Below are 16,197 nucleotides of genomic sequence, written 5' to 3'. Positions count from 1 at the left end.
TCCTCTATCATTGCCTTTCTTTTATGTACAAAAAAACAACTCAGGAGTGTAGTCCTGGGTGCAAAATTAGCAACAGGCCCTAAGTGTTTCAGATTCCTCCACCTTGTAGATACTGTAGGAAGAGAGCTGGGGGGCAAAAAATCGGATTAATGCATTTTATTAAAATTATTTTAAATTATTAACATTTTTCATAAAGTTTGTTTGTTGGAAAAACTGCTACTAGACTCTTCATTTTTTTCCTCCACTCTGTAGGTAATTTTTTTCCCCCTGTTAATTTTTATGATAGCAGACAGGCTAACACAGGGAGACCACAAGGATTGCAGAAGTGCATCAACCCCCCCCCCCAAACAACTACAGGGATAACAAATATCTCAAATTAAGAATAGACCTAACTTCTGTGACCCATTCCTTCAAACCGAAAAGGAATCTCTTTCAACAGAATGCAAATCATATACATACAGCAAAAAGCTGTGCCTTGAGAAAAGTGCTACAGTATTCACAAACTGACAAGAAGTTTAAATCCAAGTGCTGTATTTCATCTCAACTGTAAATTCTGGTTCCTGTAACAACAACAATGAAAAAGTCACCACCACATAGATATGCCACTTATCTGTTTTTCACATTTCCATGACTACCTTTATCTTATCCGGGCAGACCCAGCAGCTGCTGGACCTTTTCCGATAGCTAGAGGCTAAAGCAGCCCAGCCTGCTGTTCACTTTTAAGAAAATCATCTTTCAACTAGGGGGTTCCTGTCCTCCACTCTCCCACCCCTCCGGAAGTGTCACTTACAGGTAGTGGCTTTCAAAGGCACAAGGCATGAGCATTGGAATCCTAAGAGCTTCCATCTTTCCCCCCTTCCTGCTTAAGGTCTTCTGCAAAGCCCTTGCAGAAGAGTCAAAGTCAAACCACATCCTGGCACTGGATGTGTCACTAGGGGTGGCTCTTGATAAAGGCCTTGGCAACTCCAATCCCAACAGAGCTCAGGGCTCCAATGGTTTCTTAGTGTCTCTGAATTAGCAGACCTGTTTAATCCAGCACCTACCTGAATGGAAGACAGAAAATATTTCACTGAAACCAGACGTGGAAAAGAGGAAGAAACAGCGGAGGTGACAAGACATTAACCATTTGCTGAACCTGAAGGCAAAACACAAATCCAACTTTTCCCTCTTTAGCTACTGCACACACACGTTCCTATACATCTACAAATCTTATGCATACATATCTCTAGCAGCATTGGCAGAGTACATAAAATTAGAGAGGTTTTAAGTAGGGCTTCTGGGAAGGGGGAAAGAAAACAACTTGACCAGCATATAATATGTTTTATAATAGGTTTAAGCACCTATTTTTATACACCACTGACCACTTACCCCTTTAGCCTCTTTTTCTTCACATATTTTTCCAATATGGACACAGGAGAAACCATCTGATGGGAATATTTGAATCCCACGTTTCAATTCATATCCCACGACTTGAATGTATATGTACACACTGAATGTGTATGCGAATGAAACAGATAATGGCCATAATTTCTTGATTCTTATTAGAGACAGTTTTTGTTCTTACAAGTACTACAAATCACACTTTAAGTCTCCAGTTTAATTTATGGTAATCCAACACTGCCATACAGCTCAGTTAAGCATTAAACATGTTTTAATCACCGTTCCATGGATCTCACTGCATTTTATGGGAGTTCCCCTAATGCTATATTGATCTGTACTTGATATTGTAGATTAATGAATCCAGGTCATTCTTGCAATCATTAACAACATTGATTTGAATCACTAATCAGCACTTCAGAGGGTCATAGATAGAATGGAAAAAGCATAACTGAGAAGGAGACCTAGCCAATCTATTTCGCTAGGTGGAGCAGCCCTATTCCGAAATGGGATTTCAAAGGTTTGAAATGTTATCGGGAGTAACTGATAATATTAAATAACATAATAACAACAATAATACTGTGTTAAATAGAAATCTACAAAGAAATCACACACAACCAATGGGGAATAATAGAGCTTTTTTTATTTCTGCTATTTGCTACTATATTGATGTTTTAATTGTGTTAGCAGCCAAGAGTCACTTTTACGAGATGGGCAGTCACGGAAGTCTAACAAATAAGTATCAGTCGATCAGTCTTGCTCCCTAAGATCCAATGGAAAGGCCCTTTTCTATATCCTAAATGTGGTCAAGGGACAGTTCAAAGGGATGAGACAAAAAAAACCTTTCTACTTCGTAGAACTCCCTGCCTCTACAGGCTGGACTGGCAAAATTTTATTAATGTTCTCTTATCTGATCCATGAATAATTTAACTTTTACCTCGTATTATGCTTTTGCTAGTGTATCTCCTTGCCTTTACTATGTAACACATTTCTTTTCATTTTTCCCCCCAATATCTTTAACTGGCATTAGTTTTAATGTTTGTTTAGCCAGCCTGAAAGAATAAACAAATAGCATGAATAAATAAATGGGGGGGGGGGGTTGGCAGGAGAAATCCAACTGCAGAAGAGGCTGCTTAGAGAGTGTCTGTCTCAAAGAATGCTTAAACTTAGATCCTAGTCATTATTTTAAAAGAAGAAAAACAGAGAGAAAGAGGAGGAATGTGTCACAAAGTTAAAAAATATGGTAAAGAAAACAATTGTGTCACAAACTTCAAAGGTGTACTCTTCAAAAGTTCTTGGCTGGGACAAATGAAAGCTACAAGTGGAGATAAAGCCTTGTTCCTTGCATTGTGGGAACAGGGATGTTAAATGAGTCAAATCCATGTTAGGCAGATTTTCCAGCTAGCCTTAAACCAAAAATAACATCAGCTTACTTATTCAGCAGTTCGTATGTTTCTTTGCATACCTGCCCGCATCATGCTTTTCTTTATACATATTTCAAATGTTCCTTTCCTTTTAGGAGTTTGTACATTACAACCTCAAGTTATCTTTCACAAAGCATTTCACAAAACAGATTTTTTACTGTAGCAGTGAAAAATACCATGTTTATTACACAATCAAATATATGGCATAGTAAAATAATGGAAATGTCTACATGGGGCTGTAACTAGTCTGCAGCTGATCAGTATAAAACTCCAATTCAGCAAACCTTAATACCTTGATAAACTGAAATAACAATTGGCTTGGATTTTGAACACACCGGAACTCTTAATGCCAATGAAATTCTTAAACTGCAACTCCCTTATCTTATTCACATGAACAGGATGAGGCAAATTTTGAATGGAAGATTTGTCAGTTTAAGTCATAAAGTGCAAGTTGCTATGCTGATGGAAGATCTGTGATCAGATCTCTGTGTTATTTTTTAAAAAGAAATTGCCTGTGCAGCACAAGGGGAGCAGATTCAATCAGGAAGATGAAAATGGGAAGAAAGTGTTGAAATTTTCTTCCTCCTAACAATGTAAATTGTCAAGCATCAGGGCCCCTCCAAGACATCTCCACCCCAGAGCAACCAGCAACTGAATCCAGTGGCATCCACAGCAAACTGTGATTACTTGTATGTACATTGTGGCATATTTGTACAATGATGTCATCACATTTCATCATTTCCTGCCTTTTTTCCACCAGTCTCCCATATGGACACCCATAAATGGGGGAGCAGGACATAAGTATGAAGAGTACCCTTCGTAGTACATAGAGATCTGGATGGAGTGAGCTGAACATGGAGGAACAGGAAAAACACTGAGGCTAAATTGTATATTGTACTGGAAGACATTGATGAGCATGTATCTCTTATTCTTCAGAGCCTATGAGATTTCCAGCAGCCAGTCGGAAGCAGTTTTATTACACAAGTTACTGCTGCCAAAGAAAATTAAAGTGAGTCTTACAGCTTGAGGAACTAAGTGTGAGTTTCCTTATGTAAGATGCATGACTTCATAATAAAAAAAGCGTAAACAATAAATCTGTAATATGAATTGGTCTTTGTTTGCAATCATATTGGTCTATGAGAACTTCTTTTTTAAAGCAAAACAAACATGTAAGAATTTTCCACAGACTACTTTTTGGGGTTTGTTCATGTGTCATTGACAAGCGGGCAAGAACCATAAGAAAAATAGTACTAGGCTGTTAAGAAACCACTGTTCTATATGCTCCACCAATTGTAAGGTGAAAGTTAACTACTTCAGGTTCATGTGAAATGAAAAATGCCTAGCAAATAGCAACAACATTTTGACAAAACCTACTATTTGTTCTATTGCTATCTCAGAAATGGAATTGTGCTATTTCAAGTCAGGTTATCTTGATCATTGGGAATGAGTGGGCAAACTGTAATGAGAGAGGACACATACACATAGCTTTCTTGGTAACGATACAGAAGTGGTTAGTCATTGTCTTCTGCCAGGGTGGTGGTCGTGGTTTGGGTTTTTTGTTTTGTGTGTGTGTGTGTGTGTGTTTAACCTCTCAGTCTTCCCTTGGATTTCTGGTAATCTCCAGCTTAAGTGCCAACTGGATCCAATCCTCCTCAAAGATCAGTCAATGTCTGCTAGGAGCTGCCTCCTGCTAATTACTATGCATTAAATAGCATTCAGTGCATCTCAGCATGTAAAGTTGATGGGCTCTCTTCTCTTTTGCTTTGGTTCTTTGGTTTTGACTTGGACATGACTTGAAATGATGTCTGCCAACAGAAAAGTAAACTCTATAAAGTAGGGTAAATGGCTATCCTAAATTGTGTGGAGTTCTCACAGAATTCTGGGAGTTGCAGTCCACACATTTTAAAGTTGCCAAGGTTGCGAAACACTGGTCTAGACTAAAACACAGCTTTCCTCCATCGCCACCTCCCCACACGGATCACAGAGATGGCAATCATTCAGTCAGTGTGATTCACAGTGGAAGTGCAATCATACTGACTTGTGGTTTACTGAATCACAAAAAATTGCTTCAGCTAAATTATTTATCATCGTTAAATATTTTGGTCATTACGGTTCTAAAGAGATTTGAAATATAAAATTGTGGATTTCAACAAACCATACCCTACTTGCTTGTCTTGCCAATGGAACAGAGTGTAACAATCTATAGAAATTGTTTGATCTTTTTATCTCTCTCTCTTTCTGTTAAATGAGAGGCCTAGTTGGAACAATTCACATATGGCAATGATGAAAAGCCTTTTTGTAGCAAACACTGGGAAATTGTTCCCTCTTATATAAAGATTTCTCCTATAGCTTTGCCAAATTCATGGCAATTTTCTGTTAGTTGCTACGCAAATCTCCCAAGAGGGCAACGTCAACATGCTACCTGATTTTTTGACAAGAAGGGTAAAATGAAAGCATCATTACATCTTGCTAGTGGGACTTTTCTCATAATGGCATGGCTAAAAATATGGAAGAGCAATGAAGTTTAACAGCTAAAATGTTTTTAGTCAGTAAAAATAACAGTATCATAAAATTTTATGCAGTTCTATTTTCTGGGCCCTCATTGCATTCATTACAACAGCCAGGTCTTCTTAAGGTTTTTCTTATGGGGACTTGTATCTGAAGAACTGTGTCTTCTTTTTCGGTCTATAACGGTCTTCACAGGCGTTGCTTCAAATCCCCTCCCAAGCCGAGATAATGTCAAGTAGAAACCCAAGTATCCAAGGATTTATTTATTTATATATCATATTTATATGGCATCTCATCTTGCAGAGCATGACTCTGGGCAGAGTACAATTTAAAAAAGTAATTAAACACTAACAATTAAAAATATTCTACAATTAAGAACACCAACCAGGATTACTAGTGACAGAGTAGCAGAGAGAGTTATTATCATAGGCAATACAGCCACCTCACTAGTTCACTACTTCCTTGACATCCTCAAGCCTGATGTGACACAACCATGTTTTAAGGGACTTCTGGAAGGATGTCAAGGACAGAGCCAGTCTCACCTCAGTGGGGAATGATGTTCCACAGGGTGGGTGCTACGGCAGAAAAGGCCTTTCTCCTGGGTCCCACCAGATGTAATTCCTTTGCAGATGGGACCCACAGTATACCTCTTCTGCCAGACCTAATGGGATGGGCAGATGTAATCGGGTGGAGGCGGCCCCTCAAATAACCCAGTCCCATGCCATGAAGGGCTTAGAAGGTCAAAACCAGCAACCTGAATTGGACCCAAAAGCAAACTGGCAACCAACGCAGCTCACAGAGCAGAAGTGTAACATGTGCTGTTCTAGAGACACATAACTGCCCATACCATCACATTTTGTACTAGCTGAAGCTTCCAAATACTCTTCAGAGGCAGCCCTATGTAATAGTTTATCTATGTGATATGTAATATCTAGGTAAGCCCCATGTACTGGTCTATATATCCAGCCCCATCGCAACAGTCTATCCAAGAGGTGTCCAGGGCATGAGTGACTGTGAGCAGAGCCTCCTGGTTCAGGAATGGGCACAACTGGTGCACAACACCTCTTTCATACATGTATCTACCAAATCCTTCAAGGTCATTCTCAAAGGTTCCTCTTTGGGGGCAGGGGAAGTGAGGTGAAACTCTGTACAGTAGTGAGTACAGAATAACTTCTTTTTTTAACATATTTTTAAAGAATTTTAATTACAAACTAAACTTAGAGAAAGAGAAGAGAATGGAAAGAAAGAAGAAAAAGTGCAGGAAAAAAGAAAAAGAAAGAAGAAAAAGAAAAGAAAGATTATAATAAAGAAAAAGAAAATAAGTATATAAAGAAGTTACTTCCAACCTTCATCACAATAAGTATAAACAAATGTAATAACTCTTTACCCCCATAAGTTTAAACACATATCTCTTCATCCCATATCCCACCCCTTATCTATAAGCAAATCCATAAAACATAATTTTTTCAATCCTAGTGTCAGCAAAAAGTCCATAAAAGAGTTGCCAGAATGCAAAAAAAAAAAAAGTCTTATTTTAAGACCTTGATCAAATAAACCAACTTTATATTCCTTCCTTTTACTACTAACAGTCTTAATCCTTAATTCAATCAAGTATTGTCGTAGGATTTGATTTCTCTTCACTTCTTCATCCCATCACATAGATTTCTTCAAGGCTCTTAAGAAGCCTCTTTCGTAGATCCAATGTTTTCCAGGTCATTCTCTTGGTTTCTCATTTGTATTTCCCTTTTAATTTTTAAAACTTCAGCCAGTGTTGTTGTTTGTATATCCAGTAAAGCATCCTTTTCCAAAAAACATCCTTTTCCAAATCATTCTCTCAGTCTGTCATTTGTAGTTCCACATTCTGTACGTTCTCTGTCTTGTCAGATAAAATTTGTTCCACATCTGTCAATCCTTCCTTAACATCTTTTAGACATAATGTATCGCTAGAAGCAGACATCATTACTGATAGTGTTGATACTGTAGTTACTACCTTCTGGCTCCTTTCTTCAAATATCTCCTTTAATATTTCTGATGTTATAACGTTTTGTGTCATTTTGTAAGTCCCAGTATTAACTGACATCAGGCTTGTATTTTTTTTTCTTCTCCTTAAAATCTCTAGTCCCCTCTGGTGTCCAGTTTCTAAGTCCTTACTTACCTTTTGTTATGACTTGCAATACCCAGAATAGCCAAAATAAGTCTGTTTCCCATGAGAAGTTGTTTATTTTTTATAGTTAATTCCAAAATCTTATAGTAAAAGTCAATATTCCAAATTTATCTGGACCCTTAATCCATTTATAAGTTTCTTAGATCAAAATCTTATTTAGCTTTTTGCTGTTTATTTCAAATTCTCTAAGTTCTTAAGCTTGTAATTAATTTTTATTTTGTTCAGAGTTGAAGATAAACTCCCCCAATGAAGACTGTTCAAACTTGTCATTCTGAAGGTCTCTAATAGCTGGATGATAGTTGATGGTTAATAGGCAATTTCCAAAAGTGATTAGAAAGTGAAGTTTGCAAACTTAGTGTCCGTTAAAAAGGTCCGCTGCGGTTGCGAGCAAGATGGCTGATCCAGTTGTCTCCCAGCACTCAAATCTGCAGAGAACCACTGTCCTGCAGTCTCCTTGCAAGGAGCAGCTGTCCAGAGAGGTTCCAAGGAACCAGTCTAATAACTGGTTCTTTGGTCTTTGCTATGGTTGTCAGTTCCTATCTTCAGTTCACCATACCTCCTCCAGAAGTCCAATACAGAATAACTTCTACAGAATGGTCAGTTGAAACATACAGTAATTTTATTTAGCAGCAAGTCACAGAATTGTTGATGTTGTTCTTTAGTTTTCTGGTCATGTATTGGCAGAGTTCCAACATTTCTGGGAAAGGCAGCATGGACACCTGCATTTATCAACTAAACTACATATATTTTTTAAAATATATAATCTAATATCTTAATTCAATATTTAATTAGCATTTGGGCTGTTGTTTTTATCTTTAAGATGTTATGTTTCAGCAAGTACTAACCACAGCTCAAACAGCTGGAATAATTTAAATGCTACATCACTGGAAAAAAAAAATATTAATTTCTATTTAAATCATGCTTACTGAAATCTAAGATTTTGTTAGAAGATAACAAAATTAATATTACAAACTTTGTGTATTACTGGCTATGTAATATAACGATCTGGAATTCTAAGCTAGTCTACTGTTTCTTTTATTTGTTACTTTATAGCAGCCATCCAACTTGCTGCTTCCCTAGGATAAGTGGGAAAGTGAGAAAATATACTCTACCTGCTCAGTTAGCCTTTTTCCACAATTTCTGCTTTTTATAATTTATTGTCCTTTTACAAACTAGTTGTGATAAGGATTGAATGGTATTTTTCCTTTAAACTGAAATTGTCAAACTAGTCCAGATGTTGACAACCTCTCCAAATGTTTTGGTCTTCAACTTCCATCAACTTCTCCCAAACAGTCCCCAAAGCAAAAGAATATGGCAGTTTACACAAAATATTTGATTGGTACAAAGATTTTCTATACCAGTCAGACAAAGTAAATTGCAAATTCCTGTAAATCTGAATAGGATTCACAAGAGGAGAATTTAAACAAGCTTCTAGACAAGGCTTTCTTTATGCAATTGTTTATCATGCCCTCCACTTTCATACCACCTCATTACTCTTAGATGAGACCTCAAAGAAGGAAAACTTGATGCTTCAATGTGTGTCTGTGCAGAAGGGACCAAGGGAAATCAGAGGATGCCGATCACCCTCCTGAGACAGCCATAAAATTGGATGACCGGTTCAAGGAGATCACAACATTGGAAGTGCTAATATTGCAGATTCATTTCCTTGCTCCAGGCCACCAGGATCTCTTCCAGAAGCCAAAAAGACCTAGTCAGAAATGCAACGCCCATTTAGCAGTATACAAAATATTCCTACATCTTATTCACGTTGACCACTCCACTCTATACTGAGAGCTCTACTCTGAAATTCTACTTTTTGCCAAGTATAACTATTCTTAATAAAGCTTCATTCAGTTTGTGGAAAGTACAAATGAAAGACAGACAGACAGACAGATAAGTAGGACTTGGCAATACTATAACTGGAAGATAAGTCTAAACAGGCAGTGGTAATTCCACTTTAGCTTATAGCAGAGGAATAATGTTTGGAAATTCAACTTATTATCTAAGCCTGCATAGAAGAGCAGCTCATGTGAACAAAAGCTATGGAAAACTGAAAAGGGCTAAGTGTTAACTCAGCGCTATCAAATTAAGTGAAGGCAATTTGAAGCCAATCACCTTTGACGGTCACTTGCTGATGCCATGGTAACACTGATCTGCCACTGTCAATGAGTTGTCATATGGACCCATGACATTAAAATACTTTACAACTAACATCTGCAGATATCACAGGATATTAATATGACAGCATAACATAACAATCCTAACTTTATGTTTGTGACAAATTATTTATTTGTTAAGACTCTATTATGTAATTGTGTCAATATCCAGTCGCTATAGCTAATACAATCAAAGGAGGATGAGTCCTGTACTCTAATCCCCACAGGGCTCTTCAGTTGTATCCCTATAATTCTGCCTTCAGCAGATACAGAAACTACAAAAATCCTTGTTTTTAGCAAATGAGAGCATCAATCAGATGACATCAAGATATAGGTCCAAAGATTCATCTTGTCATTGTTTATATATGTGTTTTATAAGGTTTGTTCATCTGTTCATGGATTTTTTTTCTCACAGAAATTATGAAAAGTTCAAAATCACAGTCCACACCAGTAGAATTAAAATAGACATGTTGTGAATGACTGAGCTGTGAAATTTACCAATAGAGTTCAAATAAAGGAAGAGATAAGAAAGGAAGGAATGTGACCACAGAAATTTTTTTCTGAGGAATTCTGTGCTAAACTGTAAGGGGTGAAAGGTCATCTCTTACTAACTGCAGAGAATGTGTTCTAAGAGCAGTTTATTGCCCTGTGTGGGTGATGTAAGTGACTGTTTCTTGCTGAGTAAGCAGAGACTGTAGGAGGAAATAAGGCAGTCAGGTTCCAAGGAACAAGCTCAATGAATGAGTGAACAAGGAATACAAGAGCAGTATGTACTTGGCTAATCTGAAAAAGAAACAAGACAGAAAGACTTCTACTAGTGGTCTCATAAGACATATAACTGAAGATGAATGGACAGTACTGTATTATTAACTTTCAGTACATATGACATGCTTGCATTCCTGCTTGAGAACAACCTGGCATATAACTGAAACAACTGTTTTAGTGTTGCTTAAAGAAAAAGTCAAAGGGTTGAAACAGCAAGTGGCCACACTTCAGCTGATAAGATGAACAGAGGAAGCAACTCTCCATAATGAAGAGATTCAAACAAAAGATACAACCCAGTGCAAGAGTGACAACCACTAGCAATAAATATAGAATATATTTTGCATTACAGAAACTGAGAAACAGCTTCCAGGCCCTTGCAAAAGAGTCAGGCTTTGAGCCTTCAGGGGAAGAAAAGGAGCCACTGCAGATCAGAAGAGAAGAAAGTGGATCCCTGAAAGGCCGGAGGGCAGCAGCTGTGCCTTGCAAGAAGACAAAGAACGGTTTGGGGGTACTTTATGACTCACTACTACAAGGAATTGAACAAATGTGGGTAAAATGGATCCACTGGTTTATCAAGTAGTTCATAAAGTCCACTGACAATAATGTACTGTTCCTGCTAAAAGAGTTATATTCCTGATAAATATGTCAGCACAGAAGAGATTTGCTTTTTCTGTCTTCTTGGATGTTCCTTAATTTCCCAGTCTTACATACAGGGTTGGGGTTCCCTGACAGTCTCCCATTCAAGTATTAACCAGGTCTGATGAAGCTTTTTCAAGATCAACCAAGGTCAGCTAGATACTGCCATCTAAGCTGGGATGTGGGGACAATATTACAAAGAATATTTTAATCTATATCACTAAGGGCTTTCAGCATCTAAGGAGAAACTCAACCCAGAAGTCTCAAGAAAAAATACTGCTGATGAATGACTCACTATACATACAGTGTCGATACCTCAATGATGGTCTTCTGTTATACCTCACAAGGACTAGTAAAAATATGGTTGGTCTAAGCACTGCAACCTTGCTCAGGAGAGCTTCAAACTGAATCCTGTGGGGGAGGAGATAAAAAGTACAGACCTCAAATAAAGATTTGAGTGGTATAAAAATATATGGGAGTGTTGCTATACTGGAACCTTTAAATCACTCAGTGAAGAATCAGAAAGAACATTGCCTCATAAAGTTCCTGGCCTTTGTTCCCTATACAAGAACTCAAGTATATGGGAACTATTCTAGAATATCTAGTATAGGAAGGCAAATATAATTAAATAGGCATAACAGAGATCTGGTGCAATTAGCTCCATGACTGGATTCTACAACTGAAGGGTGCAATTGTTCAAAAGAAGAGAAGCAATAAAAAGAGGCAATGAGCTACATTATATCCACACCTGTTCAGAACTCCAAGTGAATAAACTTGGTGATGCTATAGACAGCAACTAGGTAAAAATAAGTGGAGAAATAAATAAAAGCAATACTGTTGCCGATATCTACTATCACCCATCTGTAACAAAGGTGCATGATGCTCTGTGAAAAATACATTTAAAAAAGCATAGTGTAGAAATGATAGGGAATTTCAGTTACACTGTTATAAGTTTGTTGGCAAGCATGACCCTTCTAAGAAACTCCACCTTTTTTTACTGACAACTTCTTCTGAGAGGGAAAGGAAGGCAAAGAGATGTAGCAATCCTCAAGCTGATAATAACCAATCGGGAAAACTTTGTTGAGGAAAGGGAAGTAAGCAGGAGCATAACTGGGGATTATGTAAAATTGGCATTTTTGATTTAGTAAACATGTGTCTTAGACTTCAAAAAAGCAGATTTTCTGTAAATTCAGAGCAATGCTAAGTACAATTAAAGGGCAGGAGAAGGTAGTGGGGAATGGAGGTTAAGGTATAGGTAAGATCCATGGAAGTGCAGACCAATCTGACATCAATACATGGTAAGATTCTGGCGAATGTCATAAAAAGATGGATCTGGCAGCATGGTTTAACATTGCTTTTTTGCTTCATTAGTAGATGTGGAAATGCTGTAGATGCAATATATCTTGATTTCATCAAAAATTATACTTTCTAGCATTCTGATTAAGCAGTCTAGTTAGATACGGATTTGATGTCACGTTATTAAGTGACCTGAAAAGTGCTCATATTCAGCTTTTCATCAAGCTGAAGTTAGGTACTGAGATAGCACATGTTTCACTTCTTGATCCCAATATTCTCATAAAACTCAAAACAATTTAGATAGAGCAATGGGTTTTAAATAACAGAATGAATTTAACAGAGACAAATGAAAGTTCTTCACTTAGGAAACAGAAATCTAATTAACAAGTATAGGGTGGGGATATAACTGGCTTAATAAGAGTACTCATAAAAAAGATCTTGGAACAATAATTGACTGCAAACTGACTAGGAGTCAACAATGAGATGTGGCTGCCAAAAAAGACAAATACAATTTAAACCTACTCAAAGGAAGCAACATTTCCAAATCATGGAAGTAAAAATTCCCTAATTATATATTAGTCAGACTTCATCTTAAGTATTATGTCATGTTTGGGGCACCATACTTTAAGGATTCAGACAAACTGAAAAGAGGTCAGAAAAGGCAACAGTGATGATCAGGGATTAGAAATTGTGCCAGGAAGAGAGATTGAAGAAATTGGGAATGTTTAGCTTTCAGAACAGAAGACAGAAGGCATATGATAGCACTTTCCAAGAACCTGAATAGTTCACAGGGAACAAGGTCAAGACCTCTTTTCTACCATCCTAGAGAGCAGAACAAGGATTAAAGCATTTAAATTATAGGAAGGCACATTCCAGAGGAGCATGATTAATCTCGAGAACAGAAAAATGTAAGAGGAATATGTATAGCACTCTTCAATACTTGTGATGTGATGCAGAAAAAGGTAAAAACCCATTCTTCGTTCTAAACTGCAGGAAGAATTAGCTAAGCCATATTATTGTTTGCTTAGCTGTGGCTTAACATGATGTGTAAACCCATCCATTGGGATTAGTGAAGCCATCATTTATGGCTTAATGTGGCCTTGTCTCAAGGACTTTAATTTAGGTACTGTTTTATTTCAGTTCAGCAACTCATAACACACCATTGCCTCTATCACTGTAGACAATTCCCAAATTCCTCTATAATCTTTAGGGCCCTTTTTTATGCATACATAGATAAAAACCCACTTTCTTTTTCTAAACAACATATTTCACAGTTTCATTTTAATGTGAATTCTACTAAAGTCTTCAAGCAACAATAAGATCTACTTCAAGTTCAGAAATTCTGAGTCAGAGTTATAAATATGGCTGCTACAAAATGGAACATTTAAACCTTTCTGGGAGTAACAACTTCTCCTATTTTTCAATGACAGCAGAAGAAAGCTACATACTCAGCCTGAGGATAAGAGCTTCAGAGCTTTGAAGAAGGAGTACATAGCAAAAAAGAATCAAGCTGAATGCTGGTTTCCTAACTGAGGAAAAAATTAAAAAAGAAATCCTCTAGTTCCATTCAGACTGAGCTTATGGGATGAGCTTCCAGAAAAAAAGAATACAAGCCAAGAAATCTAAGGAAAGGGGAGCTTCAAAATGTTCATTCACTTTCAAATGAATCTAACTTTAAGAAATGGGATGATGGCTATCAAGGTTTAATTGCATATATGTTGTATGTTGAAAAAAGTACCACAAATATTCCTATATATTGCAACTAATGAGAGGCAGGAGATTAGTCAGTAACAGTATTGCATACTTGATGGGCAATAATGGATTTAGGAATTATTGCTTAAATAACAATAGAACCAAGACACCAGTCCACACTAGCCAAGTGTGAATCTCCTAATGATAGCTTCTATTTTTCTATATAAAAGCTTTTTCAGAAAGAAAAGCTGTCTTTGAGTCATCCTGCCAGGAAAAATGGCTTGTATTCAATTGTATGCATCCATCAGCAGAATGGTCACTGTTGGAAGAATGGGTACCCCCCACCTCCATGCATAGCCAGCTCTAATCTGCACCATCAATTAAAAGAGAATCCCAAACGTGGTGGAAACTTCTGAAGCGGATTTGGACAGGGCATGAGAAGTGCAAAGGAAGAAGTCCCGCTGGACATTCACTCGCAACATATTGGAAGTAGTTATGTTAATCCATCATAGTAAGATTGGAATTAATTCCATTTTAACCTAGACATTGGAGATATTGTTTTGTTATCCAAAAAATAAAGCATCTATAATTTTGCCAGAAGAAGAAAAAGAACACTTAGAATTTAACTGAATTTCCTAAAACATAATGGCCAAATTGCAATGAAATAACTTAAAGCAAATGATGCTGTAACCACAGTTCACCAATTTTACTTAGGCAGCTCTTTATTACAATAGCTTCAACCAATTTCCATTCTTGAAACATTTCCTATCCACAGAAAAAAGAGGGAACCACAAAAAATAGAACATGTAGGAATTGCAAGAAAGCACCTGTAATTTCAGACTAAATATTGTATCTAACTCCTCTGACTTACCCAGAGAATCCATTCTTTAGCACTGAATCTAATAAGCCACCATTCAGTCTGATCCTGTTGTTCTGTGTATGTGATGGCCCAATTCCAGCACTGCACAGAAAGTTCCTGCTAAGTACGAGCTTCCAGAAACTGTCTGCTCTTATTTCTGCTATCTACCTCCTAATCTCTGCTACTACACTGGAGAACTTCTGCAAAATTAAAGTAGATGAGTAATGCGTGCTGCTATACTTAAAAAGAACAAAAGCAACCTTAAAACCAGCATTAATTATATTCCTATCTAGTCATTTCTATTCAGTTAGGTTCCCTTTTCTTTTCTTTTCTTTTCTTTCTCAGATACTGAAAAGCTTGCAAAGACGTTCCTGGGTATTAGTGACACAGAAGACTCTGAAGTTCCTCAAAATAAAAAGGGCAAAATTAATTCAATTAAAATTAATTCTTTAGACAGATTGATAGATCACATAATTATTTAATATATTAATATATATAGCAGGACACTGTCACTTAAAGCCTTCCAGATATTGTCCTCCAAATATTCAGTAAGTTTAAGAAACAACACTCTGAGAACATTGTTTCAATAAATGCTTATACCTTTATTTTCTATATACAAAGACATGGTAAAGGCTTAGCACAGCCTAAGAGCAGCACCATGAAGGTGGCAAATACCTTCCTATGCCCCCCACCCCATATACACACATTCAGCAAGAAGAAGCAGCTCCATATTTAGATACATAGATAACTCTATCAAGTGTCATATCATTAGCTGCCTCCATTTTTACACAGTGGCATCCCCGGTTTCATCGCTGATTCTCTCATATGCAACTTTTTAAAGAAAAGGATCATGCAGCTTATTTGCTTCAATCTTCCAAAGGATTGCATTAATGGGAGAATAGCTTTGGAAGTTGCATATTCTTGCATTTTGCAAAAATGGAATAATTCAATTTATAGAATTGTAGCAATTTAGCACTATATTCAACAGATAATTCTGAGAAGTGAGCCTTCCACTAACAAACCCTTGGTCAATTGGTACTTCTATTTGTGGTCTTTAATCTGCACTCTCAGAATTGAGAGAACAGGGAATGATCATTAAACCCAAAAAGTTCCGTACTGTAGTTGTATTCTTATACTGAATCAGGTTTACACAGAACCATCCATGAACACAACTGGATTTGTACTCAGGCAACATAGGAAGCATTTACAGACTAACCCTGTTTTTAGCTTATAATGAACAAAAACAATACTTTGTATTGTCTAAAACTCCATTTGTCAGAAAGCCAAGGTCTGTGAATTTAATATGAAGCAAATGAATGA

At 37.1% G+C, this 16,197-nt stretch overlaps 1 protein-coding gene across 12 annotated transcripts in view; it reads right to left on the bottom strand.

Moving 5' to 3' along the window:
- MITF (melanocyte inducing transcription factor) overlaps window positions 1–16,197 on the bottom strand; it is a 151,977-nt gene that overhangs the window by 67,861 nt on the left and 67,919 nt on the right. The window contains exon 1 of one of the 12 annotated variants that reach the window (XM_063291568.1): window positions 791–1,050. The exons of 5 other annotated variants lie outside the window; for them this stretch is intronic. In XM_063291568.1, the coding sequence (XP_063147638.1) occupies window positions 791–912 (122 nt within the window). In that variant the 5' untranslated portion in view covers window positions 913–1,050. Of the gene's footprint in view, window positions 1–790; window positions 1,051–16,197 lie in introns of those variants that run through there. 6 more of the 12 variants (XM_063291566.1, XM_063291573.1, XM_063291574.1 and 3 more) reach the window with 6 other exon arrangements.

This window comes from Candoia aspera, chromosome 2 (assembly GCF_035149785.1).
Source record: "Candoia aspera isolate rCanAsp1 chromosome 2, rCanAsp1.hap2, whole genome shotgun sequence".
Taxonomy (NCBI): Eukaryota; Metazoa; Chordata; class Lepidosauria; order Squamata; family Boidae; genus Candoia; species Candoia aspera.
This window is presented reverse-complemented; position numbering and strand designations above follow the sequence as displayed.